The sequence below is a fragment of the Tetrao urogallus genome (assembly GCF_951394365.1).
Source record: "Tetrao urogallus genome assembly, chromosome: 26".
Lineage (NCBI taxonomy): Eukaryota > Metazoa > Chordata > Aves > Galliformes > Phasianidae > Tetrao > Tetrao urogallus.
The window spans coordinates 3791934-3818842 of NC_136839.1; the positions used below are offsets into that span (position 1 = coordinate 3791934).

The following is a 26909-nucleotide window of genomic DNA, read 5'->3' on the forward strand; positions in this document are numbered from 1 at the left end:
AATAGGGGCATCCCCCATAGAGGCACCCCGTGAGGACACCCCCATGGGGACACACTCATAGGGAGCCCCCAATAAGGACACCCCATAGAGACACCCCAAGAGGCACCTGCCCACAGGGACGCCCCCATAGGGATTCCTTTCCCCCCCCCCCCCCCCCCCCCCCCCATAGGGTCACCTCGGTACCAAGTGTCACCAACTGCACTGCTGAGATTTATTGGAGGGGAAGTGGGGGGGGGGGGGGTCAATAGATCCTGGGGGGGATGGGGACAAGGGGTGGGGCTACGGGGACATTGGGAACCACTGATGTTGGGGGACAATGGGGCAGGGACATTGGGGTGGACTGTGGGGACATTGGGGCAGGTGTGGGCACTGGGGTGGGACTATGGGGACACTGGGAACCCACAGATGTTGGGGACATTGGGGCAGGTATAGGGTGTGGGGGTACTGGGGGCAGGGATGGGGACATTGGGGTGGGACTACAGGGGCACTGGGAACCTACAAGATGTTGGGGACAGGGACACTGGGGGAAGGGGGGACTATGGGGACACAGGGCAGGTGTGGGGCTCTGGGGACATTGGGGTGAGAAGGGGGACATTGGGAAGCCATAGATGGTGGGGACACTGGGGCGGGGTTGGGGACATTGGGGCAGGACTATGGGACACTGGGAACCCAGAGATGTTGAAGACAATAGGACAGGGACACTGGGGGGGGCTATAGGACAATGGGGCAGGTGTGGGGCACTGAGGACACTGGGGGAGGAATGGGGTCATTGGGAACCCACAGATGTTGGGGACACTGGGGTGGGAATGGGGACACTGGGGCAGGTGTAGGGTGCTTGGGACATTGGGAACCCATAGACATTGGGGACATGGGGTGGGGATGGGACATGGGGGACATGGGGGACATGGGGGGGCAGGACACGGGGTCCATTCCCTACCCCTGGCCGTCCCCCATCTCCGTGCCCTGTCCCTGTCCCTGTCCCTGTTCCGCTGCCCCCTCCCCAGTGTCCCCCTCCACCGGCGGCCGCGTCCTCTTGAAGAACCCCATCTGCAGGAGGGGACAAAGTGACCCGCAGCCGCACACCAGGGCCCCATTGCGGGGTGTCCCCAGGTGTCCCCAGTGATGTTTCCTCCTTTCCCCCCCCCAGAACTCACCATCCCCATCAGGAGGACGAGGAGGGCGAGCAGGAGGAGCCCCGCCAGCACCCCCAGCACCACCCACCACACCGGGACGGCAGCGGGCCGGGAGCGCAGCACCTCGGTGACAGCCTGGGGGGACGGGGGGACACAGGGACAGTGCCACCACAGCGGGGACATCGGGAGACCCCGAGGACAGCACCATACCGTGGCGGTGCCGTGGGGCAGCACGTGGGGCTGGACGTGGTACGGCATGGCTGAGGTGTTGAAGGAGGCCCAGGAGTGGATGGAGAGGTGCTGGGGTGGCCATCCTGCTGGGGACACGGGGGACATGGGGGGACATGGGGGGACATGGGGGGATATGGGGGGATATGGGGGGATATGGGGGGATTATGGGGGGATTATGGGGGGATATGGGGGACACGTGGGGATGGGCACATGGTGTCCCCATGGGGGTTTGCCACATGGCCAAGGCTGTGGCACTGCCCCATTGTGGGGACATCATGGGGGACACAGAGGGACACCATGGGGACACCATGGGGACACAGAGGTGATACTATGGGGACACACCATGGGACACCATGGGGACAACACGGGAATATTGTGGGGACACCGTGGGAGCACACTGTGGGAACACCATGAGGACACGATGGGGACACTGTGAGGACAGCATGGGGACACGGTGGTGACACCATGGGGCACCACAAGGACACCACAGGGACATTATGGGGACACCATAAGGACACAGTGGGCACATCATGGGGACACGATGGGGACACACGTTGACACCACAGGGACACAGAACAACACCATGGGGACACCATGAGGAAACCTCAAGGACACCAGAAGGACATCATGGAGACACACGGTGACACTACAGGGACACCATGGGGACGCTGTGGAGACACACAATGACACCATGGGGTCACTATGAGGACACTGTGGGGACACCATAGGAACACTATGGGGACACCAAGGGGACACAGTGGGCACATCATGGGGACACCATGGGGACACAGAAGGACACCATGGGGACACCATGGGGACACCACAAGGAATCCACAAGGACACCACAAGAACATCATGGGGACACACAGTGACACCATGGGACACCACAAGAACATCATGGGGACAGAGAATGACACGATGGGGACGCCATAAGGACACCGTGAGGACATCATAGGGACGTGATGGTGATGCCATGAAGGCACACAGGGACAGAATGGGACACCGGGACAAAATGGGGACACTACAGGGACACCATAAGGAAACCACAGGAACACCACAAGGACATCATGGAGACACACAGTGACACCACGGGGGCAATATGGGGACACGGCGGTGACAGCGTGGGGACAGAGGGGACAGCAGTGGCACGGTGCCACTACCTGCAGGGTTTCCATCCAGAGCAGCGCGCGGACGGCCACCAACACGCGCTGACCCTGCGCCATGCTGCCCGCCTGGCACCACACCTCTGCACAGGTGGCATTGCCACAGTCCTGTGGGCACAGCACACGTCACATGCCACACATCGCATGTCCCATGTCACACGTCACACCTCACATGCCACACATCACACGTCCCACGTCCCACGTCCCCCTGTCCCCAGCCACCCCCACGTCCCCCTCTCACCACACTGACGCTCTCCTCCTCGTCCCCCGCGTCCCTGCGCTCCCGTCGCCGCGTCCCGTTGCTCTGCCCCACATCCGGGGCTTGGGCCACCTCCAGCTGGGACAGACGGACAGCCGTTCAGCACGCTGCCACCCGCGCCGTCCCTGCGCTCGTCCCCGTGCGTCACCTGCATGGGGTTGAGGTCCGGCGGTGGCACGCAGCTGATGCCCCCCTCGGTGCCCAGCTCCAGGAGGTACAGCAGCGTGCGGCCGCCCGCGGCGACGGGGACGTGGAGGCTCATGGTGACGTTGGTGACGGTGGCCGGGCCCTTATTGTGCAGCTGTGGGGTGACATCGGGTGGCACTCGGTGGCACTTTGGGGCCGTGCCACCTCCACCCCCCTGCGCCTTGCCCTACCTGGTAGACGTGCTCCACGCGCACCCCATGGTCCTCCGGCTGGCGGCTGTCCCCAGCCCGCCGCCACTCCATGGGCAGCACGGTGGTGGCGGGCAGCGACATGCTGGTGGCACATGGGGACGTGTGGGGTCACCTCCCCGCCACCCCACAGCCCCGCAGCCCCTCATCCTCATCCTCACCCCCTCAGCTCCATCTCCGCGTGCGCTTCCACAGGGATGGTCACGGCCGCGGTGACTGGGAGGCTGTTCTTGCTGCGGGGACAGCGGGGTGAGCACAGCACCATTTGGGGACACGGCAGGGGACAGCATGGGGATGGCATGGGGACGGCATGGGGACGGCGTCACCTCCTGAGCTGCAGGTGGAAGGTGATGGCATCGCCCGCGTCCTCCAACCCGGTGACACTCAGCTCCACGGCCACAGCGATCTGCGGGGCGGCACGAGGGGATGTGAGGTGACATGAGGGGACACAGGGGGACAGGAGGGGACGCGGGAGGTGACAGTGCCACCCACCTGTGTGCCCGCCTTCATGGGGTTGCCCATGTCGCACACCACCGCGTGGGTTCCATTCTCCTTCCTGGGGTTGCAGCTCAGCTTCTCCTGTCCCCATAGCGGTGACATCGGGTGACACCACAGCGTCACCACCCCAAACCCAACATCACCATCCCACATTCAATGTCACCACCCCGCACTCAGTGTCACTGTCCCATATCTGACATCACCCAATGTCACCATTGGGTTTGACGTCGCCACCCCACATCCAGTGTCACTGTCCCATACTCAGTGTCACCATCCCACACCTGATGTCACCACCCCACACCCAATGTCTCCCCATTCTCAGTGTCATTGTTCCATCCTTGATGTCACTGCCCCATACCCACTGTCACCACCCCACACCCTGTGCCATTGTCCCACACCTGATGTCACCACCCCACACTCAGTGTCACCATCCCACAACCGGTGTCACCATCCCATACCGAGTGCCACCACCCCATGTCGCCACCCCACACCCAATGTCCCCACCCCACACTCGATGTCACCGCCCCATATTCAGTGTCACCATCCCACAACCAGTGTCACCGTCCCATACTGAGTGCCACCACCCCATGTCCCCACCCCACACCTGATGTCACCACCCGATGTCACCACCCCACACTCGGTGCCACCGCCCCATACCCATTGTCACCATCCCATACCCGGTGCCACCATCCCATACTCGGTGTCACCACCCCACACCGATGTCCCCCCATCCCCATCCCAGCCCCGCTGTCACCCACCTGCGTGTCACTCAGCGCCCGCTGGTAGAAGCTGCCATCCGGGAGCTGCACCCACAGCTCGGCCTCGAAAGCCCCCTCCCCCATGTTGGTGGCCCCGACCCGCAGTGTCACCGCGTTGTCATCGCCGATCCGCAGCCGTGCGTCCGGCCTGGGGGCAGCGGGTCAGGGGGAAATGGGGGGGGCGGGGGAGGGGTCTTGGGCGGGGGGGGGCTCACGTGTGGGCAGAGAGGCGCAGGTCGGGGACGCAGACGTTGTCATCGCCGCAGTCCTCCAGGATGATGTGGGTCTGGGGGGGGACGGCGTGGGGATGGACGGACATGGGGACAACGCGCGGGGACACCCAAGGCACCATGAGGGGCGGCACGGCCCCACGTGTCCCCGCTGTCCCCTACCTGCGCCTGCGCGTGGGTGTCCCCATACAGCACCAGGCCCAGGCCTTCGGGGTCCGGGGGCGGCAGCGCCAGGCTGAGGCTGGTGACGATGGGGCTCAGTTTGTCCCTGAAGTCCCCTTCGTCCTGGGGACGCAGCGGTGGCGCTCTGTGGGTGGGCAGCCTGGTGCTGGCTGTCACTGCCCACGCCGACGTCACCGCCCCGCATCTGATGCCACTGCCCCACAAGCAGCATCACGGTCCCAAACCCCATGTCACCGCCCCGCATTCAGTGCCACCGTCCCATACCTGACGTCACCATTTCGTAGCTGATGTCCCCATCCCGCACTCAGTGCCACCATCCCAACACCTGATGCCACCACGCCGTACTCAACGTCACCAGCCCATATTCAATCACTGTCCCACACCTGATGGCACCACCTCAAACCCAGTGTCCCCACCCCATACCCAATGTCACCATGCCATATTCGACGCCGTTGTCCCAAACCCAACGTCACTGCGTCACCCCTGATGTCACCACCCCAAACCTGATGTCCTCATCCCATACCCAACGTCACCATCCCACACCTGATGTCACTGTCCCAAACCCCATATCACCACCCCACACCCAACGTCACCATCCCACGTCCAGTGTCACCATCCCGGACTCAACACCACCATCCCAAACCCAGCGTCCCCATCCCATACTCAGTGCCACCATCCCATATCCAGTGTCACCACCCCACACCCAATGTCACCATCCCATATTTAATGTCACCATCCCATATTCAATATCATTGTCCCAAACCCAATGTCACCATCCCATATTCAATGTCATTGTCCCAAACCCAATGTCACCATCCCACACTCAACGCCACCATCCCACATCCAACATCCCCATCCCACACCCGATGTCACCATCCCATGTCCAATCCCACACACAATGCCACCATCCCACTCTCAACGCCATTGTCCCAAACCCCATGTCACCATCCCACACCTCATATCACTGCCCCACACCCAACGTCACCACCCCATATTTAATGCCACCACCCCTTACCCAATGTCATTGTCCCAAACCCTGTGTTACCACCCCAAACCCGGTGTCACCGTCCCATATCCAATGTCACCATCTATGTCACTACATCCAACATCCCCACCCCACCCCCAATGCCACCATCCCGTACTCAGTGTCACCGTCCCACCCCCAACGCCACCACCCCATATTTAACGTCGCCACCCCACACCGGTGTCACCACGCCATACCCTCAGGTACGCAGCCAGTTGGTGGCACTGCGGTGACGCCCCCGGCTCCAAGGTCACCTCCCGCTGCCACGCCGCCTGCTGTCCCCGCAGCAGCAGCACCCTGCGGTGTCCCCTCTGCTTCAGGCGGTCCAGCTGCAGCTCCGCCACCAGCCCTGAGGTGACAGCGTGGTGACAGCGCCGTGCCGGCGCCACCGCCCGGCCCCCCGCCGTGTCGCACTCACGGATGCTGCGAGGGATGCGGCGTCCCGACACGGAGACACAGAGCTGCGCCTCGAAGCTGCGGGGACACGTGGGGGGCGCCCCTGTCGCTGTCCCCAAAGGGCGTCCCCACGCAGCGTCCCCGGGACCGCGTCCCCATGGTGGTGACAGCGTCCCTATGGCCGTGTCGCCCCCGTAGCGCCCCCACAGCGGTGTCCCCAAAGTGTCCCCACAGCGGTGTCCCCATTGCTTTGTCCCCACACTGTCCCCACGGCTGTGTCCCCAGAGCGTTCCCAAAGTGGTGTCCCCACAACTCTGTCCTCATGGCTGTGTCCCCAAAGTGTTCCCATAGCAGTGTCCCCGTTGCTTTGTCCCCACACTGTTCCCACAGCGGTGTCCCCATGGCTGTGTCCCCAAAGTGTCCCCACAGCAGTGTCCCCATTGCTTTGTGCCCACACTGTCCCCACGGCTATCCCCAAAGTGCCCCCACAGTGGTGTCCCCACGGCTGTGTCCCCAAAGCGTTCCCGAGCTGTTGTCCCCATGGCTTTGCCCCCACATGGCTCCATCTCCATGGTGCCCCCACAGAGCGTCCCGGTGCCGGTGACCCCGAAGCGGTGTCCCCATGGTTCCCCCATGCCGTGTCCCCAGGACAGTGTCCCCATGGCCGTATCCCACAGTGTCCCCGTGGCTCTGTCCCCATGATGTCCCCACAGTGGTGTCCCCGTGACTGTGTCCCCATGGTGTCCCCATAGAGCATCCCAGTGATGGTGTTCCCAAAGCGGTGTCCCCGTGGCTCTGTCCCCATGCGTCCCCATAGAGCATCCTAGAGGTGGTGTCCCCAGACTGGTGTCCCCATGGCCATGTCCCCACCGTGTCCCCATCATGTCCCCACAACAGTGTCCTCATGGCATCCTCAAAGCGATGTCCCCGTGGCCGTGTCCCCACGGTGCCCCCACAGAGTGTCCCCACACCAGTGTCCCCATGGTGTCTCCGTGGTGCCCCCATAGAGCATCCCCACGGCAGCGTCCCCATGGCGGTGTCCCCACAGTGTCACCTCAAGGTGATATCCCCACAGCAGCATCCCCAGGACGGTGCCCCAACCGTGCCCTGATGGTGTCCCCACAGTGTCCCCAAAGCAGCATCCCATAGCGGTGTCCCATAGCAGTGTCCCATAGCGGTGTCCCCATAGCAGTGTCCCATAGCGGTGCCCCATAGCAGTGTCCCATAGCAGTGTCCCATAGCGGTGTCCCATAGCAGTGTCCCATAGCAGTGTCCCATAGCGGTGTCCCATAGCAGTGTCCCATAGCGGTGTCCCATAGCAGTGTCCCATAGCGGTGTCCCATAGCGGTGTCCCATAGCAGTGTCCCATAGCAGTGTCCCATAGCGGTGTCCCATAGCAGTGTCCCATAGCAGTGTCCCATAGCGGTGCCCCATAGCAGTGTCCCATAGCAGTGTCCCATAGCGGTGTCCCATAGCAGTGTCCCATAGCGGTGTCCCATAGCAGTGTCCCATAGCGGTGTCCCATAGCGGTGTCCCATAGCGGTGTCCCCATAGCAGTGTCCCATAGCGGTGCCCCATAGCAGTGTCCCATAGCAGTGTCCCATAGCGGTGTCCCATAGCAGTGTCCCATAGCGGTGTCCCATAGCGGTGCCCCTTAGCAGCATCCCATAGCGGTGTCCCATAGCAGTGTCCCATAGCGGTGTCCCATAGCGGTGCCCCATAGCGGTGCCCCATAGCAGTGTCCCATAGCAGTGTCCCATAGCGGTGTCCCATAGCGGTGCCCCATAGCAGTGCCCCATAGCGGTGTCCCCATAGCAGTGTCCCATAGCGGTGTCCCATAGCGGTGTCCCCATAGCAGTGCCCCATAGCGGTGTCCCATAGCAGTGTCCCATAGCAGCATCCCATAGCAGTGTCCCATAGTGGTGCCCCATAGCAGTGCCCCATAGCGGTGTCCCCATAGCAGTGTCCCATAGCAGTGTCCCATAGCGGTGCCCCATAGCAGTGTCCCATAGCAGTGTCCCATAGCGGTGTCCCATAGCGGTGCCCCATAGCAGTGCCCCATAGCGGTGTCCCATAGCAGTGCCCCATAGCAGTGCCCCATAGCGGTGTCCCCTCTCACCAGGTGACACGGCTGTCACTCCCCGGCAGGACGCACTCTGTCACCCGTGGGTTCAGCCCGCTGGGGACACTCAGCTGCGCCTGGGCCACCACCACAGGCTGCGCCCTGCATTGCGGCACCATCAGCACCCACCGCTATGGGGCAGAGCCCCCCGACCCCACAGCACCCACCGGTACACGGCCACCATGGAGACCCCAAAAGCACCGACCAGCAGATCTGTGGGGCACAGAGGGGTGGGGATACATGGGGGCTCATGGGGGTGGCACAGCTGTGCCCAGTGCCAGGGCACCCACAGCCATATTAGGGAACCCACGGCCATATTGGGGTGTCCATGGCCATATTAATGTACCCACAGCCATATTAAGGTACCTGTAGCCATATTAGGGAACCCATGGCCATATTAAGGTACCCACAGCCATATTAGGGTTCCCACGGCCATATTCAGGTACCCATGGCCATGTCGGGGTGTCGTGGCCGTACCTGGGTACCCGTTGCCGTCGATGTCGGTGCCACCACGGAGCGCGAAGCCGAAGGCGGCAGGGCCGGGGAAGGGGCTGCTGAGGCGCTGCGCTGGGGTCGGGCTGAGCCCCTCCCGCTGCCCCCGGAAGATGAGCACCGCCCCGCTGCCATCGTCACCGCCGTATGGGGCGCCAACCGCCACGTCTGGGGTGCGGGGACAGCGGGAGGGTGGCACCGAGGGGCTGAGAGCGGGGCGGCGGGGGGCAATGGGGCGGCGTGGGGAGGAGCGAGAGGGGAGGTGGGGGGGGGATGGGTTGGGCGGCACTGGGAGGGGGCAGCGGGGGGCTGTGGGGTGACAAGGTTATGGGGTGGGCGGCAATGGGGCAGCGCTATGGGGTGGGTCAGAGGGCGATGGGGTGATGGGGGGGTGGCACCGGGGTGGCAGGGGGAGGGGGCAGTGAGGGCTGTGGGATGGGGTGGGGGCTGTGGGGGAGCAGCGGGGGGCTATGGGGTGACAGCAGTGGGAGGAAGGGGACATCAGGGTTCTGTGGGGTGACCAGGTTATGGGGCGGGCGGCAACGGGGCGGCATGGAAAGGTGCAATGGAGTGCAATGGGGTGGGGTGACGGGGGGTGGCACTGGGAGGAGCAGCGGGGAGCTACAGGGTGACAGCAGTGGGAGGAAGGGGACATCGGGGTTCTGTGGGGTGACCAGGTTATGGGGCGGGCGGCAACGGGGCGGCACGGAAAGGGGCGACGCAGCGCTATGGGGTGGGGGGGGGGGTGGCAGCGGGGTGGCAGCTGGAGGGGGCAGTGAGGGCTACGGGGTGGCAACAGGAGGAAGGGGACATCGGGGCTCGACGGGGCGCCGGGGTTACGGGCGGGCGGCAACGGGGCGGCGGGGGAAGGGGCGACGCGGGTTCGGGCGGCGCCGGGGGTCGGGCCGGGAGGCAGCGGGGAGCCGCGGGGTTGAGCGGGGCTCCGCGCCGCCGTTACCGCCGCAGCCGTCGAGGTCCAGGTCCCCCAGCGGGGCGATGGCGGCGGCGAAGCGGCCGTAGGGCTCCGTGCCCGTCAGGGTCTGGGGGCGCCGCTCCCACGGGCGCCGGGAGCCGCTCAGGTAGACGTAGAGCCGCCCCACCTCGCGCTGCTTCCCGTCCGCGCTCCGCTCCACGAACAGCGGGGCTCCCACCAGCACGTCGTCCCTCCTGCGCGTCCGAACCGTGGCCCCGCAGCCCCGCGGTTCCGTCGCCCCGCAGCCCCGTCGTCTCGTGGCCCCGCAGCCTCGTAACCCCGCAGCTCCGGGCCCCATTGCTCCGTGCCCACGTGACCCCACCGCCCCAGAACCCCATGGTTTCGTTGCCCCACGCCTCCACAACCCCGCAGCTCCGTGGCCCCAGAACCCCGTGCTTCCAAAGCCCCATAACCCCACAACTCCACGGTTCCGTCGCCCCATACATCCAAGCCCCCATAACCCCACTGCCTCACAACCCCGTCACTCCAAGGCCCTGCAGCCCCACAGCCCCACACGGGGCCAGGAGGCTCTCGGTGCCGTCACACTTTGGGATCCTCACCCGTCCCCGTTGACATCGGCCACGGCCACAGTGTGCCCAAAGTAGGAGGCCACCTGGGGGGCAGGAGGGGGTGGCACCAGGGGCAGAGTGGGGTTACAGGGCTATGGGGTGCTATGGGGTGGTGCATGGGGTGCTATGGGGTGGTGCATTGGGGCAGTACATGGGGTGCTATGGGGCAATGCATTGGGTGCTATGGGGTGGTGCATTGGATGCTATGGGGCAGTACACGGGTGCTATGGGGCGATGTGTGGGGTGCTATGGGGCAGTACACAGGTGCTATGGGGTGGTGTGTGGGGTGCTATGGGATAGTGCATGTGGGCTATGGGGTGGTGCTATGGAGCAGTACATGGGTGCTATGGGGGGGTGTGTGGGGTGCTATGGGGCGGTGCTATGGGGCAGTACATGGGTGCAGTACCTGCTCACTGGGGATGCCGTGCACGCGGCGCAGCGCCAGCCCCGCACTGAAGATCTCCACCTGCCCCATGGCGACATCGGTCCCCGATTCCCCTTGCAGCCCCCCGCCCCATTGCAGCCCCCCACCCCGCACGCCGCTCACCTCGCCCCTGGTGCTGCCCTTATTGGGGACCCCCACCACGTACTCTGCGGGGTCAACCGGCCCTGAGCTCCCGCGGGGTCCTTGGGCCGCGCAGGGCCGGGGGGTCGCAGCCCCACGGAGGGGCTGGGGGGCAAAGGGGCGGCCAACCTTTGGTTTTGGGGTCGCCGTCCAACTCTCCCACGGCCACGGCGTAGCCTGCGGACGTCGGCGCCGTCAGCACCGCGGCCCCGGCTCCCAACCCCTCCCTTCCCCTCCCCGGCGGCGGCGCCGCGCCGCTCACCCCGGTAGCCGTCGGTGGAGTCGGGATCCGCCGGCTCGGCTGTGGGGCGGCCGGGGCTGTGAGGCCACAGCAGCGAGGAGTTGGGGAAACGGGAGAGGATGGAGGAGAGCTCCACCACGAACAGCAGCCCTGCAGGAGGGACGTGGGGGGAAAAGGGGAGAAAAGGGGGACACGGGGGGACAAGGGGGACAAGAGGGGACAAGGGGGACAAGAGGGGACGCACATTGTGGCACCCGCTGTCACCCGCTGACACACGTTGATGCTCATTGTGGCACCCGCTGTCAGTGTCACCCACTGTCACCCACTGTGTCACCCACTGCGACTCCCATTGTCGCACAGTGTGACCCATTGTCACCCGCCGTCACCCACTGTCACTCACAGACACCCACTGTCCCCCACTGTCACCCACCGCGTCGCCCATTGTCACTCATTGACACCCATTTTGTCATCCCTCGTGGCACCCACTGTCACTGTCACCCACTGCGACTCCCACTGACACCCATTATGTCACCCACTGTCACCCACTGACACACACTGACACCCTTTGTATCACCCAGTGTGTCACCTATTGTGTCACCCACTGTCACCCATTGACACCCACTGTGTCATCCACTGTGACTCCCATTGTCACACAGTGTCACCCATTGCCTCCCACTGTCACTCAGAGACCCATTGTCCCCCACTGACACCCACTGTGTTACCCACTGTCACCCACTGTCACCCATTGACACCCATTGTGTCACCCACTGTCCCCCACTGTCACCCACCGCGTTGCCCATTGTCACTCATTGACACCCATTTTGTCATCCCTCATGGCACCCACTGTCACCATCACCCATCATGACTCCCATCGTCAGCCACTGTCACCCACTGACACACATTGACACCCTCTGTATCACCCATTGTGTCACCCATTGTGTCACCCACTGACATACACTGACACCCATTGTGTCACCCACTGTCACCTATTGTCACCCACTGTCACCCACTGTCCCCGCCGTCACGCCGTGGGGCTGCACTCACCCCGGAAGTAATACCCCCCTGGAGCCCCCAGCGCCAGCGTTCCGTCCTGTGGGGAGATGCAGCCGTGCTGCCCCACGGCCACCACAGGGCCACCCCACACCGCACCCATGGGGACAGGGACACCTCAGTGCCACCCCACCGCCCGCCCCATAGAGCTCCCACAGCCACACCCCAAGTGTCGGCCATTGGGGCTCCCCACAGGGACGCCCTCGTGGCCACCCCACGTCCCCATGTCCCCACGTCCTCCCATTACCCCCATGTCCCCCATGTCCCCTCATGTCCCCCATGTCCCCATTACCCCCATGTCCCTATGTCCCAATTGCCCCCCATTACCCCCATGTCCCCACGTCCTCCCATTCCCCCATATCCCCATGTCCCCCCATGTCCCCATTACCCAGCTATGTCCCCATGTCCCCATTACCCCCATATGTCCCCATGTCCCCATATCCCCATATGTCCCCATGTCCCCATTACCCCCATATGTCCCCATTACCCCCCATGTCCCCCCATGTCCCCATTACCCCCATATGTCCCCATGTCCCCATTACCCCCATATGTCCCCATGTCCCCCCATGTTCCCCATGTCCCCATTACCCCCATATGTCCCCATGTCCCCATTACCCCCATATGTCCCCATGTCCCCCCATGTTCCCCATGTCCCCATTACCCCCATATGTCCCCATGTCCCCATTACCCCCATATGTCCCCATGTCCCCCCATGTTCCCCATGTCCCCATTACCCCCATATGTCCCCATGTCCCCCCATGTTCCCCATGTCCCCATGTCCCCATGTCCCCCATGTCCCCATTACCCCCATATGTCCCATGTCCCCCCGCTCTCACCGCGGTGACGGCGGCGCTGAAGCCGAGCTCGCAGTAGCGCTGGTCGAGCACTGCGGGCACAACGCGCTCAGCTCCCCGACGCGGGGCGGCCCTCAGCCTCCCGCTCCGGGGGTCGCCGCCCCGCTCCCCGCTCACCGTACTGCGTGTCCCGGTACGAGGCGGCCATGCGCACGTCTCGGCACGGCGAGATCCAGGCCAGGCCGCGCCGCCCCGCGCCGCTCACGTAGCACGCGCCCACCGGGGTGCGGAACGCCTCCCTGTGCCCGCGCACGGCGTTCCAGTGCTGCAGCGGGGCGCAGGCCTGCGGGGTGGGGCGGCTCGGGGTGGGCGCCCGTCCCGCCGTGACACCGAGCGCCCCGACCCCCGGCACCCACCAGCAGCGCGCCGCCGTGGCTCAGCAGCGACGCCCCCAACCACTGCCGCGATTTGTGAACCTGCAGCTGCGCGCCGGCGCTGAGCTCCTGTTCGTCCCCTGGGAGGTGGGGGGAAAACGGGGGGAGCGCGGCCAGCAGTCAGCGGGGGGATGTGGGGCGATGTGGGGTGATACGGGGTGACAAGGGGTGACATAGGGTGATAGGGGGTGATGCGGGGTGATGTGGTGGGGTGATATGGGGTGACATGGGGTGATATGGGGTGATACGGGGTGACAAGGGCTGACATAGGGTGATAGGGGGTGATGCGGGGTGATGTGGTGGGGTGATACGGGGTGACATGGGTTGACGCAGGGTGACACGGGGTGATTTGGGGTGATATAGGGGGATATGGGGTGACATGGGGCCCAACTCCCACCCACGGTGTGAGCGGGATGGGGGGCACAGGAAGAGACGGCCACCCATCTCCATAGGATGATACGGGGTGACATGGGCGCTATGGGGTGCTGTGGAGTTATTAGGGGTGACACGGGGCCCCATTCCCTCCACCCACAGTGTCAGTGGGGCAGGGGGACACAGGGGCTGACCCCCATCCATCAGCGGTGTCAGCGGGGATGGGGGAACATGGGGTGCTGTGGGGTGCTATGGAGCGCCATGGGGTGCTATGGGAGATATGGGGCGCCATGGGGTGACGCGGCGTCGCCCCCCACCAGCGCTGTCGAAGGACACGAGCTGACACGCTGCCGGCCTTGGTGGCCACGAGCAGAGGAAAACGCCTCCAGGTTCGGTGACGTTGGGCTGCGAGGTGTTGGCACGCGGGGCGCCCACGGCCACTCCGACCCTGAGGGGCAGCGCCCACATCCCCTGTGCCCCACATCCCCTGTGCCCCACATCCCCCCGTGGCCCCCATCCCTTCCCCGCAATCCCCGCATACCCCGCATCTCCCATCTCTTCCCCGTGACCCCCACTCCCCTTCCCCACAACCCCCCACGTCCTCCCCATCCCTTCCCCACGACCCCCATGTCCTCCACGTCCCCCCATCCCTTCCCCGTCTCCCCACCATCCCCCCTATCTCCCCCCTCATCCCTTCCCCACATCTCCCTCATCTCCCACCCCCTCCCCATCCCTTCCCCCCGACCCCCACATCTCCCCCATCCCTTCCCCACATCCCCATCATCCCCCATTCCCCCCCCGCCCCTTCCCCATATTCCCGCCATTCTCCACCCCCTCCCATCCCCTCCCCACGACCCCCGCATCCCCCACACCCCCTCCCTTCGCCCCCCGCCCTCATCCCCGCACCCCCGCCGCCCCACCTTCCCCCTTCCTCGTGAAAGTCCAGCGCAAAGCCGAAGTAGCTGCCGCCGGGCCCTCGGTACGCGCCGTGCTGTTCGTGCAGCAGCTGCACGCCGGCGGCCCCGCGCAGCGCCCCGACCAGCAGCAGCAGCAGCGCCGGCAGCAGCGCGGACCCCATGGCCGCCCCGCAGGCGCTCAGCCCCGCTGTGCCCCGCAGGCAGCCGGCAGCCGGGACCCGAAGCCCGGGGCGCCCCGGGGGTTCATCCGGCCCCCGTCGCTTATCGCCGCGCCCAGACGGAAGCGCCGGCCGCCCCCCATCCGTCCCCCCCCCGGAGCTCCGCGCCCGCAGCGCCCACCGCCCCCAGCGACTCTGCCCACAGCGCGGACGCCTCCCCCCCCCCCTTCCAAGACCTCCTCCCCCCCCAGGATCCCACCCCCCCTCTCACATCTCCCCCCCACCCCCGGCTCTTTCCCTCCCCCCCTCCATTCCTCCCCCTTCCCACCCCACAGCCCGTTCCCCCCCCCCCCCCCAGCAGACCCACAGCCGCCGTTCCACAAACCGTCGCTTTATTAGAAAGCCCCCCATGTACAGCATATATATATATTTATATCTCTCTTATGTGACACAGTTAAATACAGGCCGGCGCTCGTTAAGCAGCGGGAGGTTAACGAGCGCTGGGTCCCCGGCACCCCGACCCCCCCCCCCCGCCCTCAGTGCAATTCTGTACGTTAAACAAAAATAGAGATATCCTATAAATTATGGGGCCGGGCGCAGCGCTCCTCCTGCAGCTCCACAGGGGTCCCTGCTGCCGCCCTCCCCCCCCCCATGGGCAGCAGTGGGGCTGGGGGCTTCCGGGAGGAGCCCCTCCAACAGCCGGGGGTCGTGGAGGCCCAGCGCCGCACGGAGCTGTGGGGACGGCCGGGGCTTTGCTGCACGACGCACTGGGGACAAAATGGGTGCCCTGCTGGGGGTCCCACTGGGGGTCTCACAGGAGCCCACTGCAGCCCCATTGGCGTCCCATTCATGTCCCATTCATGTCCCACTGAAGCCCGTCCGTCCCCACTGGACCCTCCGGAATCCCACCCGATGTTCCACTGGCGCCCAGCGGGGTCCTGTTGGAGCTCACTGGATGCCCCACTGAAGTCCAAACGGAGCCCCTGGGAGGCCATGGCAGCCTCTGGGGTCCCACCGGAGTCCAGCTGGATCCACGCTGGACCCTCGCAGGTCCCCGCAGGGCTGCGCTCCCCTGCGGCCCATCCACGTCCCGCTGGAGCCCCGCTGGACGCCTCGTGGGTCCCCCTGCAGCCCCACAGCACGTCCTGCCGGAGCCACTGCAGATCCGTCAGATGTTCCACCAAGAAGCCTTTGGGGGTCCCATGGACGGCGTCCCACCAGAAGCCGGGGTGCCATCGGTTGGTCCGCTGGAGCCACGAGAGCTCTGGGGGTCCCGACGTCAGCCGTTCTCCGGCGCGCACTGCAGGCCCCGCTGAACGCCCTGCGCGCTGACCGACCCCTCCGTGTTTCTTTGGCTGCTCGGGAGCGAACACGAATCCCATCCTCGCCTTCCGGCTTCGCCCCCGAGCACGACGCCCTTCCCCCACGGCGGCTCCGCGCCCCTCAGGTGCCGTGGCTCGGGGGGTGCTGCAAGTCCTGCCCTGAGAAGATGGGGTGCAGCAAAGGGTGGAGGTGCAGCGCCGTGGCGGCGGCGGCGGCGGCGGGACGCGGGGCGAGGAGCGTCGGGTAGAGAGCGTGGGGCACCGGGTGGAAGGTGAAGGGGCCCGGGTGGATGGCCGAGGCCGGAATGATGTGAATGGGGTGGCTGGCGAGGAAGGTGGCGGGGTGGCCCGGGATGATGGAGTGGGTGAGGTGGGACAGGGAGATGGGCGTCAGGTGGGGCTGCGGGATGTGGTGCACCTGGGCCAGGGGCTGCGGGTGGGGGTGCGGGTGGATGCCGATGGCGGCGGCGGCGGCGGCGGCGTGGTGCTGCAGGATGGCGTGCTGCACCGTGGTGATGGACGTGGCCGAGGCGGCCGCCGGCTGCGGGATGTGGATGGGCTGCAGGGCGGGCGCCGCGGGGGCCAGCGCGGCCGAGGCGGGGAAAGCCTTGACCTGCTTGGCCAGGAGCTGCTGCTGGATGTGCTGCTGGGCCGCCTGCTGCAGCTTGCTGTACTTCTCCATCTCCTCGGGCGTGAAGGTGATGGGCTGGCTCTCCAGCGGCGCGAGCGAGGCGTCCTCCCCCCCGTCGCGGTCCCCCTCCATGCCGGGCTCGCCGCCCTGCGGCACGAAGCCGGGGAAGTGCTCCACGTCGGGGACCAGCGGCATCACGGCCTGGCCGCCCCCGTCCACGGGCTCCAGTGCTTCACCATCAGCCGGGGCCGCGAGGAAGGAGTGGGGCAGCACCAGGTCCCCGGAGCCGAAGCACTCGGGCAGCGCCGGCGCTTCCAGGGGAGCGGAGGGCATCTCCTCCTCGCGCTTCCGCTCCTCCGGAGCCGCGTCCTGCAGCCCCATCGCCGCGTCCCCCAGCAGCGGCTGCCCGCCCAGCGGCGCCTCCTCCGCCCCCTCGGAATCCGACAGCTCCTCGCCCCTCTCCATCCCGCACTCCTCGTACCTCCTGGCGCTGGGCTTCCGCACAGTCGGCAGTTTCCCGATCAAGGGCAGCACGGGTTTGTTGCCCAGAGAGGGAGGGAGCTTGGGGCCGAAGTAGCCCTGCGGGGGGTCTTTGAGCTTGATGCCCACCTTGCCGGCCCCCGCGAGCATCTCATCGGCGACGCAGGGCTTCTTCTCCACCTTCCGGGACTGGACCTTCTCCAGGAGCAGCTTGGCGGTGACGGAGTTCCGCTCCTCGGGGCTGCAGTCGCCCTCCGAGGCGCGGCCGGCGCCCGAGCCGCTGCTCTGGGAGCCCCGGGGCTCCTCCCCTCTGCCGTCCTCTCTCTTCGCGGCCCCCTCGCCTCGCGCCGCTCGGAAGTAGTGCGGCGACTGCGAGCGGTAGATCTTGGACCTGATGAAGTCCCTCCTCCCCGGCCTCCTCTCCTCGGGGCTCTCGTGGCCGCGGGAGCCCTTCCTGGACAGCGAGCGCTGCGAGCGGCTCCTGCTGCTGCGCCCCCGGCTGTAGCTGCGGCTGCGCTTCCAGCTGCGCCCCGTCACGCTGCGGCTCCTCCTCTTGCCGCGACCGCGGCTGCAGCTGCTGCTCCGCGTCCGGCCCCGGCTGCGCGTCCTCGACCTCCCGCTGCGGCTCCTCGACCTGCTCCGGCTCGAGCTGTAGTCTTCAGAGGACGAGTACTTACGCCGCTTCGACCTGCCGTAGTCGGAGTCGTCCTCCGAGTCCCGCGAGCGCTTGGAGCACCGCGACCGCGCGCTGTAGTCGCTGTAGCTGTCGGAGTAGCTGCGGCGGCGGCTGTAGCGGCTGCGGTCGGACGAAGCGCCGGAGCTGCTGGAGTAGGAGCGCCGCGACGAGCGCCCGCGCCCTGACGCCGAGCGGCTCTGCGAGCGCTCGCTGCCCGACCCGTAGTCGTCGCTGTACTGCGAGCGCGCGCCGCCAGAGCCCTCGTCGCTGTCGTCCTCGTCCCCGCTGCTCCGCCGGCTGCGGCGCGGCCCCGGGCACCGGCGGCGTGCAGCCCTGCGCTTCTTGGCGCCGTGCTCGGGGCGCGAGGCGCCGCTGTCCTCCTTCTTCCCGCTGCTGCCCTCCTCCGCCGACAGAGATTTCCTCTGCGACTCCTGCGAGCGGCGCTTCTTCTTCTGCAAGTGGCCGCGCTCCTCGCACGGCTCCGCCTTCAGCGCCCGCTCCGACTCGGTAGAAAGAGAGGATTTCACCTTCTTGTGCCGGCGCCGTCTCCGTTTCCTGGGTTTCTCCTCACCCGGGTCCGTTTTGCAGCTCTTTTCCTCGGGCTCCTCCTTGTGTTTGCGTTTGTGCCTGCTGGACTTTTTGTGCTTCTTTTTCTTCTTGTGCTTGTGGGATTTGCCAGCCTTCCCCCGGCCGCTTCCGCTCCTCCCGCTCTCGTCGCCCTCGCCCTGCAGGCAGCCCTCCTTGCCCTGGGACACCGACCCGCTCTCCGCCCCCCCAGAGCCGTCGGCGCTGCCGTCCGCCTCCCTGGCTCTGCTCACCTCTCCAAACTCGGCGTTCTGGATGCTCTCCCTGCACAGCCCGCCCGGATCCTTGGGCTTCTCGGCCCCTTTCCCTTTTGCGTCTTTGTTGCGGGAGAGCTTGAAGTCGAAGTACAGAGGATTGCAGCTGTAGGAGACGGACGGCTCCGCTTTGGTGAAGATGAGGAGCTCCGAAGGCCACTGCAGAGTGGTGCTCTCATCCTTACTCAGGACCGGGATGAAGGGCCCCGGCGGCGGCCTGGGCCCCTCTGGGGTGTCCCTACAGCTCGGGGCAGGCTGCGCAGCGCCGCCGGGCTCAGGCAGGCCGCTCTCTGCCAGGCTCTCGCTCTCCTGCGCGCCGACGTCTCCTGGGGCTTCCTTCTGCTCCCCCTCGCCCTGCTGAGCGCCGCTTTCGGCAGCACTCTGCTCCTTCGGCGGGGCCGTGCTCTCGGCTGCCTTCTCCACGTGCTTGCCGGGTTTGGGTTTAGGGGAATTTCCCTTTCTGACTTCATTTGCGTTTTTTTTGTTCACGTTTTCAGCTTCCGTTTGTTCTGTGGACTTCATGAAAAGCAGGAACTGGAAGTTGGGCTTCACTTTGCAGTGGGCCGGGGGGATGTAATGGTAGTACTCCGGCTCCACCGCCGTCGGTCCGTCCTCCCGCCTCATCTTTTTCAGTTTAGACAGCGTGGTGGCCAGAGAGCCGCTGTCCTTGTCGTGGTCGTCGTCCTCTGCCTTGCCGTCAGAATTGTTTGTGCTTTCGCCCTCTCCGGCTTTCTGCAGGCCCCCTCCATCCGAGGAGCCTTTCTCATCAGCTTTCGCTCCATCTGCAGAACTCGATTCGTCCACGTGGTCCTTGAAAACCGAAGCGATGGTCTCCAGCTTCACCGGAGTCTTCTTGGCAAAGGAGAACGACACGCCGATCTTCTGCAGCGGGGCTCCCGGCGCGCCCTTAATGCCAAAGCTGACAGCCTGTGCTGCCTGCAGGGGTGCCTGGCCCGGCCCGGCGCTGCCCCCCATGTGCCCCACGTTTAGGAAACCCCTGTCTGCGCCCATCTCCCCGCCCGGGCCCGACGTCTGGGGGAACGAGCCGCTGTTGGCCGCAGCGTCGTCGTCGTCCCCCCCTTCCTCGTCCACAGCCACAGTCGTGGTTCTGAACATGGGGCCGCTTCCCGGAGCGCTGCGGGAACGAGAGAAAACGAAGGCTGCCTGTTTGGGTCGGAAGGGACCCTTAAGATCCTCCATTGCCACCCCCCTGCTACAGCCTGGGACGCCTCCCTCTGAGAGGCTGCTCGCAGCCCCGTCCAGCCTGGCTTTGAGTGCTGCCAGGGGGGAGGCGCCCACAACCTCACTGGGCAGCCTGTTCCAGCACTGCACCGCCCTCGCAGTAAAGAATTTCTTCCTAATTTCTAGTCTGAATCTAAACTCATCCGATTGAAAATCATTTCTCCTCGTCCTGCTGCCCTTTTAAGTAGTCCCTACAGCTTTCCTGTAGACCCCGTTGGGTCCTAGAAGGGCTACAATGTCCCCGCGGAGCCTTCTCTTCTCCAGGCTGAACAGCCCCAGCTCTCTCAGCCTGTCCTCATAAACCTGCAGTCACATTTCACCTCTTCCAAGTGCCACCCAGGAGCAGCACCGCGCGCCCAGCACCGTCACACAACAGCAGGAAACGGCCGCTGCTGGGCAGCACAGCGCGGGAGCAACAGCTGGGCCGTTCCCTCCTGCCAGAAGCACAGCGCAGGGCCGAGCCTCAGCCCCCCGCGGCTCAGCGCACCCGAGCAGGACGCCTTCACTCACCACTCCGGCTGCCTCCGCTGCTCGGCCAGCTCGTGCAGGCGCCGCAGGGCCCTCTCCTGCTTCCTTTCATCCTTCCGCGATCTTGAGGAGACGTTACGAGCAAACTCCCTTTGCTTGAGATCTTTCAACCTCTGAGGCAAAAGAAAGCGGGCGGGGATTAGAGGAACACGGCCGGAGCCCTGCGCAGCGTGCTGCCAGCCCCCGGGGCCACGGCCTGAGCGGGGGGCAGCTGGGCCCGACACACGGCTCCAGGCAGGCTGCCGCCCGGCACGCAGTGGAGAGGCAGCAGAGGGGCTACGGCTTCACGCCTGCACAACCAGCTTTCTTTAGCGGCACGGTAAGGCTGCTTTCAAAGCAAAAAAGCAAATTCTGGAAGGGAAAAAAAAGCGAAACAACCGATAATTAAGAAAAAAAATAAAGGGCTGTTTGTTCTGATGCTCTCACAGGGTGCAAATGTACAGCAGAAACAGCGCAGCGGCAGGGAGGGGATGGAGCAGGAGCTGGTGTGGAAGTCACCCGGGTAACAAAAGCAATGTGCAGCTTACATTGGAGAAGGTGCCAAAAATCCCATGCGAATGATCGCAGTGAGCAAAGAAACAACACAACACACAGCACAAACAGCGCCCTGCTCCGCTGAGCGCAGCTCCGAGCTCCTCGGGAAACAAAAGCTGCCGGGCGCCGCCAGGGGGTCAGCGCTTCACAGGGCAGAAACGCCGCGTGCCGGAGAGCTCCGGAGCCAGGAGCGTCAGCCATCACAGCACCGCTGGGCACCCGCTGTCCCGTCTGAACAGCGCCGAACAACAGCTTCTGCAGGTCCTGGTTTGAAGCAGTACGACAGGAGGCCGCTGCTCTCCTTCCAACACGGGCAACAATTCCCAGGCTGTTTTTTACGAGCACCACTCAGAAGGTGAAGAAAGTTGCCAAGAAAGACCTCTGCCGCCCTAAGCGCTCAAGCACCTCCCGTTTTGTTCGGGGTTTCTGTGCGCAATCTTTCAAAAGACCCAATTTCAGGAAATGCCACGTATGAGCTGTTGGTGTTTCTCACGTGAGGTATTTCAGGAAGGGCCCCAAAGACAAACGGCATCAGAGCAGGACTGAGCTAACGAACCCAGCGTGCCAGCCCAGGGAATTACCGAGCCCAATGTAAAGAGAACATTGCTTTGTGGAAAGGGGAGATCGGACAAGACAGAGGATTCTCTCGCCTAATCGCAGTGACTAAACACGGTTTGAGCTTTACCAAAACCAGAGGGAAGGACAGACAAAGAATACAGCTACAGACACCGGCAGAGAGAAACTCACTCGTGTGATCTGGGCTCCGAAATTAGAAGGGTTTGCTTTCAATACATCATCTGAAAGTGTCCCATCACAAAGAAAAAAAGAAAGTGAAGATATAACGAGGGTGGGAGAGAGAAGAAAGAGGAAGCAAGCATTACTGGGGAGCTCCCGGCGCGCCAGCTAGGAGCAGGAGCCGGGCAGCACAGCTACGGGGCCGACAGGGGACGGGGTGCACACACACAAGCGATCCCACCCAGAGCTGCTTCCCCGGGACAAGCAAGGGCTGAAGGGTCTGCGGCGTGCTGGGTGTGGAACGCTGAACTCCTGGCGGAGGAAGGGGCCGAGCAGCGCTGCGCTGGCAGAGGGGCTGCGGGCCGTGGGGGGGCTGCCTGCACCGCGTCTCCCTGCGCTCTGAGCTCGGCGTGCTCAGACGGCCTGCACAGAGCAGGGGACTCGGCTGCAGCGCAGCTCCCAGGCACAACGCACACAGCAGCGAGCTGCCGCTGACTGCAGACAAGAGCCGGCCGTGCGGCACGCGGGGCTGAGGACCCTCAGTGCACAGCGCGGACACCGAGTGCCGGCTGCACCGCGCTGACCCGGCAGGGGAGTCGGGGAGCCGCCCTGCAGCATTGGGGCGCGAGGACCTTGCTGGGCAACGTGGAAAAACAAAATCTCAACAGCTGCACCGCACTGCTGCCTTGGGACAGCGAACACGGAACACGGAACCTTCCTTCACCAACTGCTCCCAGCACGTACCTGGAAGCAGCGACTCCTCGATGCAAGGAGCAGCAGACAAGCCATTAATTGCAGCCGTGCCACTGCTGTCCCTGGTGCAGCCAGAGAGGAGCAGAAAGAGCACCAGGTGCAGCTGCACAGCAGAAGAACATCGAGGAACACAGAGCTCCTCGGCACACCGCAGCTCCCAGCCCTGGCAGAAAGCTAGCCGAGCTAAACCGTATTTAACCCAGGCTTACCCTCAAGAAATTCCCCCCGTAATCCCGAGGCGAGCGTTCGTTATTCTAATCCCTTAGCTCCCCACCTGCTATTGGCAGCACACCGCACACGCTGCCCTTCGCACACACTCCCTTCCAGGAAGAGCACTGTGACACAGCAGGGCCCCCCGCCTCTGCAGGCACCTCTGCCTCAGAGCAGAGCCCCGCTCCATCAACCCTTCACACCTCGTGCTCAGCAGTTCTCTTGTCTCTTTAGCAGCACCGGGGCCGCCCTCTTCTACCCACCCCAAATGCGTCCCTGTGCGCTGCCGCGGGGTTTGGGAAGCACACAGCACTCTTTCCTGAAGGCCCCGCACCCCGGAGCAGGCAGGAAGGTCTCCAAGCCACAGAGTGTGGCTGAGCACAATGCCAGGACAGGCAGTGCGGCTGCTTCACTGCTCAGCTGAGGAGCGGAGCCCAGGGACAGCGAGGTGATGGGCACCGCTCCGCTGCCTCGAGCCCTCCTCCACTCTAACAGCAGCACTTTCAGCCTCGTTTCCAGCAGAATTACCAAGGAGTGCAACTGAGCTCCTAAAGAGCAGGTGCTCTTAATCTGCAGCTGCTCAGCCCTCGAGCGTGGACGGGGCAGAGACGGGCTGTGTTCTGGCTGTGGCACGCAGGGCTGTTACCACGCAGTGCTGTTACCATGCAGCTCCTTCCCCTGGCTCACACAGCCGCACTCCTGCCTCAGCAGGAAGCTCCAGGGAGCATCACGGTGTGTAAAGGTGGCTGAGCCGGAGGGTAGGGTCAGCATTCAGCTGCAGAAACAGGGGAGGACTGAGCACATGGGACAGCTCGCTCGTGGGCTCGGGTCACTGCTCAACGCACACTGCTTTGCGGGGTCAGGCCCGGCGGCAAACGATTTATCTCAGCATCAGGTGGAAAAGCAAGGAGACTTATGTAAGAGGATGCTGTGCAGAGGGGATGAAGCTGCTCCCTGTGCTCCCCACACTGCCACCCTGCTGAGCCTGCTCACAGCAGACAGGAGCTGCACAGCGAGGTGCCAGCACTGGCCGCAGGGGAAGCAGCTCACATGGAGCACAGCCAGCGCAGCGCCGCTCCTCCTCAACCGCTCTCTCTGCCAACCTCACTAAAGAAAACCACTTCTCACTCCATACCCCTCATTCTGCTGCAACAGCCTGGAAGGGAACTGCAGCACGAGCTCCAAGGATGGCAACCTCTGGCTGACAACTTTACACGAGTGCTAACACAAGCACAGCCCACTTCTGGCCACCGGTGTTCTTTGCACAACCACAAAGTGAGAAGAGCAGAGGGAAAGCAGCCAGGAGCTGAGGCTTTACTTCACTTCTTCCCTGCAAAGTCTTTCAGTTGAGGACGACACACCACGAGTCCATGGCACACAGACACCCCCCCTGCGTCAGTCCCTGTATGCTGACACATGGCCCCACTCTGTGAGCACACGCTATTTCTGCCCTGGACACCAAGTATGGCAGAGGCACTCCCAACTTCCCTGCACCACGCTGTGCTGAAGATGTGAGCGTTCAGAAAGCACCACTCTGCCCAAACCGGGAAGTCCAGGGTTTGCATTTGGAGCACTCACCCAGCACAGCAGTGACCGTGCTGGCAGCACAACGGTGCTTCCCTACATCTCTCTTCCTCGGCACCAGAAATGGATCCCAGAAACAAAGAGCCCAGCAGAGACGGCAGCAAGAGGGACACGCATCTGTGGGGTCACGCCGCAGTTTCACCCCTTTCCCCCTTTCCCCTCGGACTGCTGCCTTATGGACCGAGATGGCTCAGACACAACCTGACGCCACGAGAGCAGCAGGGTCAGGAAGCAGAGGAACACCACCTCCCCGTTGCTGCTCGGTGTGGACACGGTGGAGGTTGTCCAAACGAACCCACAGGGATCAGGGCACTTACCTATCATCCCTGTTTGGCAATAATCCTGAGATCCTTCCTGGAATACAAGACAGCATCTTTATAACTGGGGAGAAGACAGGGATGTGGGGGCAGAGCGGCTCTCTGTGGGGCAGCAGGACACACGCTGAGCAGGGGAGCGGGGAGCAGCACCCCCAGCCCCACACTGCCAGGAAGGGCTGCTCCAGCATACAGACAGCACGGGTGGCACAGCACTACTGCTGCTCATTTGCCTTCCTCACCTCTGGGTGCTGCACGTCCAGATGCTGACACACCGCAGCGCCACAGGGAGCTGGGCAAGCCCTTTCCCTGAGCAAAGCACAACTTCCTCTCTGTTCAAACCACTGCATAATTAGGAAGGAACGCTGGGTGACCTACAGGAACCTGAAGGCTCCCACCTCCCCACAGCGCTGCAGGTTCCTGTAGGACCAGCCGTCCCACCCAGCCTGCAGCCCCTTCCAGAGCTGCGGTGACTGGAGCGCTGCCGCTACCCTGAACCACGACTCCTTTTACACCAACGAGGGGCAGTTTGTTTCTCCTTCCTAACCTCTTGTCAGCCCCCTAATTACCCACCCAATTAAGCGGGAGCAGGCCGTGATCAGAGCACATCGCCACGCTGCACAAACGTGCCACCACCAGGTCCCCCTCCCCTCAGCAGAGGCACCCAACTGCTCTCCATCTCAGCCCAGTGATGGAGAACACAGCACTGCTCTCGGGTATCACAGCCACGCCAGCCCCTCTCTGCTGGGACTGCATTCCCAACCATAGCAGTGCTCACACGAAGCGCCCTGCTGCACGTTTCCTGTTAAGGCTCCCCTGGTGAATCTACTTGGAACCACTGTTCCCATACTTAACATTAAAAATTCATGCCCTGTAATGCTATACTCCCATTTCAAAGCTGTTGCTTCGCTTCCATTTGGCCAGACCCAGCGCTCTGCAGCACATCCTCCAGAAGTCATCAGTGCTCCAAGCATCACGGTGTTAAAATCGGTCATTAGGAGTATCAGAACATTTCCTCTGAGCACTTTTACCCCCAGATGAGCACAGCACAGCTCTCTGTTGTGAGATCACGAATGGCCAAAGAGATGAGGCCAATGCACAGACTTCTGTCAGCCACCCAGCACTCGAGCACACAGCACTGCCCTGCCACGTCCCAGCTGGGGACTGAAGGCAGAGCTGCGCGGATTCAGAACAGACTTCATGAACATCACAGAATTTGGGAACTTCCCCTTTTGATACAGCCCCTCTTTTCCTGGTCTCCCGACACTCTGAAACATGGCAGATCGTCAGACTCCAAAGCCGTGCCGCTATGAAAGCAGACGTGCAGCAGGAGCCATCCACACCCGGTTCAGGAGTTCACCCCTCAGTTTCCAGCAGCCCGCTCCTGCTCACGCCTCACTCAACACAGAGCCTCCTCACCAGCCGGCGGCGGCTGTCTGCCCCTTTCTGTTTGTGTGTCTGTTGTTGGTTTGTTTCCAAAGGGATGGTGGGCACAAGACTGGGCCAGCAACACGGGGCCTTGCTCCCGGTGAGGACAACGAGCACACGGGGGGAAATCAAAGTATGAACTGCAAAGGAGACGCTGCAGAGAGCACACGACGAGCGGGCAGCACCGCCTGCAGAGCTCTGTTTACCTGCTTGTGAGCGTGGTCGTAGGAGTTGATGTGGTTGTCAAACTCCTGGTGCTTCTGGTACTGCTTGTCGCAGAGCTCGCAGTAGAAGTTGGCTCTGAGGTCTTCCAAAGCCTTGGCAATCGCCTTCTCCTTATCCACATAATCCTGCAAAACAAAGAGAAGTTACAAGCTGAACTCGTCCTGGAGCTCACATCCTGAAAGATTCTCTAGAAGTCCTCAGCAAACACCAGCTGAAGGGTTCCTCCTTCCATGAACAAGAGGAGCCACAAGCACCGAAAAGAAGACGCACTTAGAAAGCTTTCTTCTTTTGATTTGATGAGATCGTGTCCAAGGGAGCGTGCTGAATCTCCCGGTTTACCACCTCAGGGACACAGACACAACACTGCTGATGTGCTGCTGCAAGGCCAGATCTGTGCAAAAAATATTTTGGCACCCGAAGGGGAAAAATCTAAAACATCCTGCTGCTACAA

The 26909-nt window shown here is 63.8% G+C and overlaps 2 protein-coding genes across 2 annotated transcripts in view; both read right to left on the minus strand.

Annotated features, from left to right (window-relative positions):
- Positions 1–933: 933 nt before the first annotated feature.
- Positions 934–14960, minus strand: ITGA2B (integrin subunit alpha 2b; the record flags this gene model as incomplete). Its single annotated transcript, XM_079547209.1, is given in 30 exon segments — positions 934–1047; positions 1155–1268; positions 1344–1435; positions 1438–1450; positions 2522–2635; positions 2769–2864; positions 2935–3087; positions 3164–3266; positions 3343–3414; positions 3508–3587; positions 3674–3760; positions 4438–4585; positions 4653–4723; positions 4830–4952; positions 6072–6348; positions 8390–8494; positions 8560–8605; positions 8870–9052; positions 9843–10051; positions 10418–10470; positions 10833–10892; positions 10974–11017; positions 11121–11168; positions 11254–11382; positions 12277–12322; positions 13119–13168; positions 13254–13419; positions 13493–13590; positions 14200–14330; positions 14803–14960. Coding segments are annotated over 30 exon segments (3183 nt in total).
- Positions 14961–16400: 1440 nt separating this feature from the next.
- GPATCH8 (G-patch domain containing 8) overlaps positions 16401–26909 on the minus strand; it is a gene marked incomplete at both ends in the record, with an annotated part of 28315 nt that continues 17806 nt past the window's right edge. Inside the window, 5 exons of the mRNA XM_079547157.1 lie at positions 16401–20040; positions 20658–20788; positions 21957–22006; positions 24809–24845; positions 26440–26583. Of these exons, the coding sequence (XP_079403283.1) occupies positions 16401–20040; positions 20658–20788; positions 21957–22006; positions 24809–24845; positions 26440–26583 (4002 nt within the window). The remainder of the gene's footprint in view (positions 20041–20657; positions 20789–21956; positions 22007–24808; positions 24846–26439; positions 26584–26909) is intronic.